The sequence below is a fragment of the Macaca nemestrina genome, chromosome 1 (assembly GCF_043159975.1).
Source record: "Macaca nemestrina isolate mMacNem1 chromosome 1, mMacNem.hap1, whole genome shotgun sequence".
NCBI lineage: Eukaryota > Metazoa > Chordata > Mammalia > Primates > Cercopithecidae > Macaca > Macaca nemestrina.
In genome coordinates, this window is record NC_092125.1 from 202,333,947 (window position 1) to 202,336,500 (window position 2,554).

General features: G+C 52.8%; 1 protein-coding gene across 7 annotated transcripts in view; it reads left to right on the forward strand.

The window, feature by feature from the left end:
* LOC105494614 (collagen type XVI alpha 1 chain) overlaps positions 1–2,554 on the forward strand; it is a 53,583-nt gene that overhangs the window by 47,804 nt on the left and 3,225 nt on the right. For all 7 annotated transcript variants that reach the window (XR_011623714.1, XM_011763180.3, XM_011763181.3 and 4 more), the window contains 3 exons: positions 753–941; positions 1,389–1,455; positions 2,203–2,379. Coding sequence is in view for 6 of the 7 variants with exons in the window: in XM_011763180.3 (XP_011761482.2) it covers positions 753–941; positions 1,389–1,455; positions 2,203–2,379 (433 nt within the window). In the remaining variant the exon portion in view is untranslated. The remainder of the gene's footprint in view (positions 1–752; positions 942–1,388; positions 1,456–2,202; positions 2,380–2,554) is intronic.

Sequence of the window (2,554 nt, forward strand, 5' to 3'; positions counted from 1 at the left end):
AGGTTTTTATTGGTTGTGAGGAAGGAAATCTCCAATTCATTTATACAGTGATTGACTGATTCATTCATTCATTGCTTCCATTTCCCGAGTACCCCCTTGCTCCTGCTCACATTCCAGGCTCTTGTCCTGGCCTCAGGTAAACAGAGGTCCCTGAACAATAGGTGCTCACAATAGACCAGTCACACTTACACTAGGGATTGACAAGTTTTCCAGAAGATGATGAGACATAGTGCTGTGGGATGAGAGGGAGGAGCACCTAACCCAGCCTGGGGAGTCGGAGAGGCTATGGAGAGAACGGGAACGGGAGCTTCAGCTCTGGAGGGGTGCACTGGGTAGAGGGAGATGAGGAGAAAGGGATTTCAGGCCAGGAGGACCACAACAACACGGCAGAAGCAGAGAATTATCACCAGTGAGGTCTGGCGGGAGGTGGAGGGTGGGGAGAGGAGGCTGAGGAAGGAAAGATCAGGACCACATCATGAATGGCCTTGCATGCCCAGCCAACGAATGAGCGCTTTATCCTGAGGACATTTGGGAGCCATCAGAATTTCTAAGCAGAGAGTAAAGGGAGTAATGCCAGGAGAACTCTTCTAGAAGGACCACTCTGGGGCAGTGAGGCGGAGTGACCTGTCAGGATGCTGTGGCCACAGTCTAGAGGGAGACACTGGGGGCCTGGTGGGAGGATGGAGAGAAAAGGGCAGATTGGTGAGACATCATGATGTAAATTTGACAGCACTAAGTATCTGTCTTTGTAGGGTGATCCGGGAGCCGCAGGACAGAAGGGCCAGGCAGGAGAGAAGGGGAGAGCCGGCATGCCTGGTGGGCCTGGCAAGAGTGGTTCCATGGGGCCTGTTGGGCCACCAGGCCCTGCAGGAGAGAGAGGCCACCCTGGAGCTCCAGGGCCTTCAGGGAGCCCTGGCTTGCCTGGTGTGCCTGGCTCCATGGTAAGGGGGAAGGCTGGCGGCTGTGGGCACTGTCCCATAGAGCAGGCATGTGGGGTGGAGCACAGATCATCTTCCAAGCTCCTGCTGACATTCTGTGGGAAAGAGCATGGCTCCCACAGAGGGCGGCTCTTAACTGTGTGCGGAAGGGTGGGGAAGACAGGACCCTCACCCCAGAAAAATGCACTTAAGCACAAAATGTTTTGTACCATTTCTGGGTGGTTAGGATTTTGGATTAAGGACTTATGGAGGTTGCTGTGAGCCGAGATCGCGCCACTGCACTCCAGTCTGGGTGACAAAGTGAGACTGTCTCAAAAAAAAAAAAAAAAAAAAAAAAGAATCTGTGGGAGGCTTCTGGGACCTTTGCCTTCCTCCCCATCCTTTATTTCCATAGGGGAAAGTGCCAGGCTTGGAAGTATAATTGAGGCAGGTTTTCTTCTCTTTCTTCAGGGAGACATGGTGAATTATGATGAAATCAAGAGGTTCATCAGACAAGAGATCATTAAAATGTTTGATGGTAACTGGCAGCCAGCTGGGTGGCAGTGGGTGCTGCCTGCCCTTCCTGAGACTTCTCTGCCCTGCTTTGGCCTCCTTTTCCTTAAAGCTCAATGTCCTCCTGCTCTCACCCTCCACACACTCACAGGCCTGGGGTTGACAGGCAGATGTTCAATTATCCTTCAGACCTTCCTTGTCACCTGCTCTGTTCAGAGATAAAATGATTCCCTCCCGCGTTCCCCAAGCCCCTACTTGAGCAAAGGAGACAGACAAGAAAATTGGTATCAAACGAGTCTGCCTGAAGTGAGCTCTAAATACAGGGGCGAGTGGCACTGGAAGATGGCTGGGGTGGTTTATTTGAAGTGTTTTTTCTGTTCATTTGTTCATCCAACATTGATGTGCCAGGGACTGGGGGAAACACAGGCCCTGTCCTGAAGGGGCTGAACGTCTTGCTTGGGAAGCAGACCTTGAATGCCAAGCAAGGGATCCAGGCTTTATTCTGAAGCCGGCGGTGAACTAATGAGGGCTGTTGGAGCAGAGATGCCACAGTCAGATCTGTGCTTTGGAAGGATCTCCATGGGGAGCGATGTGGAGGCCAGGACATGGGACCCCCCTTGGGAGACTGACTGCCATACTCCTTGCCCTGACATCCCTGTGAAGGAAGGCTGCTGTGGACTCCATGCTGCTGACCTATATGCGGCATCTGCAGTCATTCTGAGTCCCCGGGGGACCCTCTGACCTGTCCCTGTCCTTGTCCTTTTTTTTACAGAGAGAATGGCTTACTACACCTCCAGGATGCAGTTCCCCATGGAGATGGCGGCGGCTCCGGGACGACCAGGGCCCCCAGGGAAGGATGGTGCTCCCGGCAGGCCAGGCGCTCCAGGGTCACCTGGGCTCCCTGGTCAGATTGGCAGAGAAGGACGGCAGGGCTTGCCAGGAATGAGAGGTAGCTCTGCCCTAGTTTCCAAGGGACACATGTAGTCCTTTGGGGCAGACCTAAGTATTCCATGAGGTCTGTTGTGAATATGGGATATGTGTGTGTGTGTGTGTTTCAAGTAATCTGACTGGCTGCGTCATTTTTCTGCTCAGGGATAGGACTTGTTTTATTTCTTTTGTTCCAG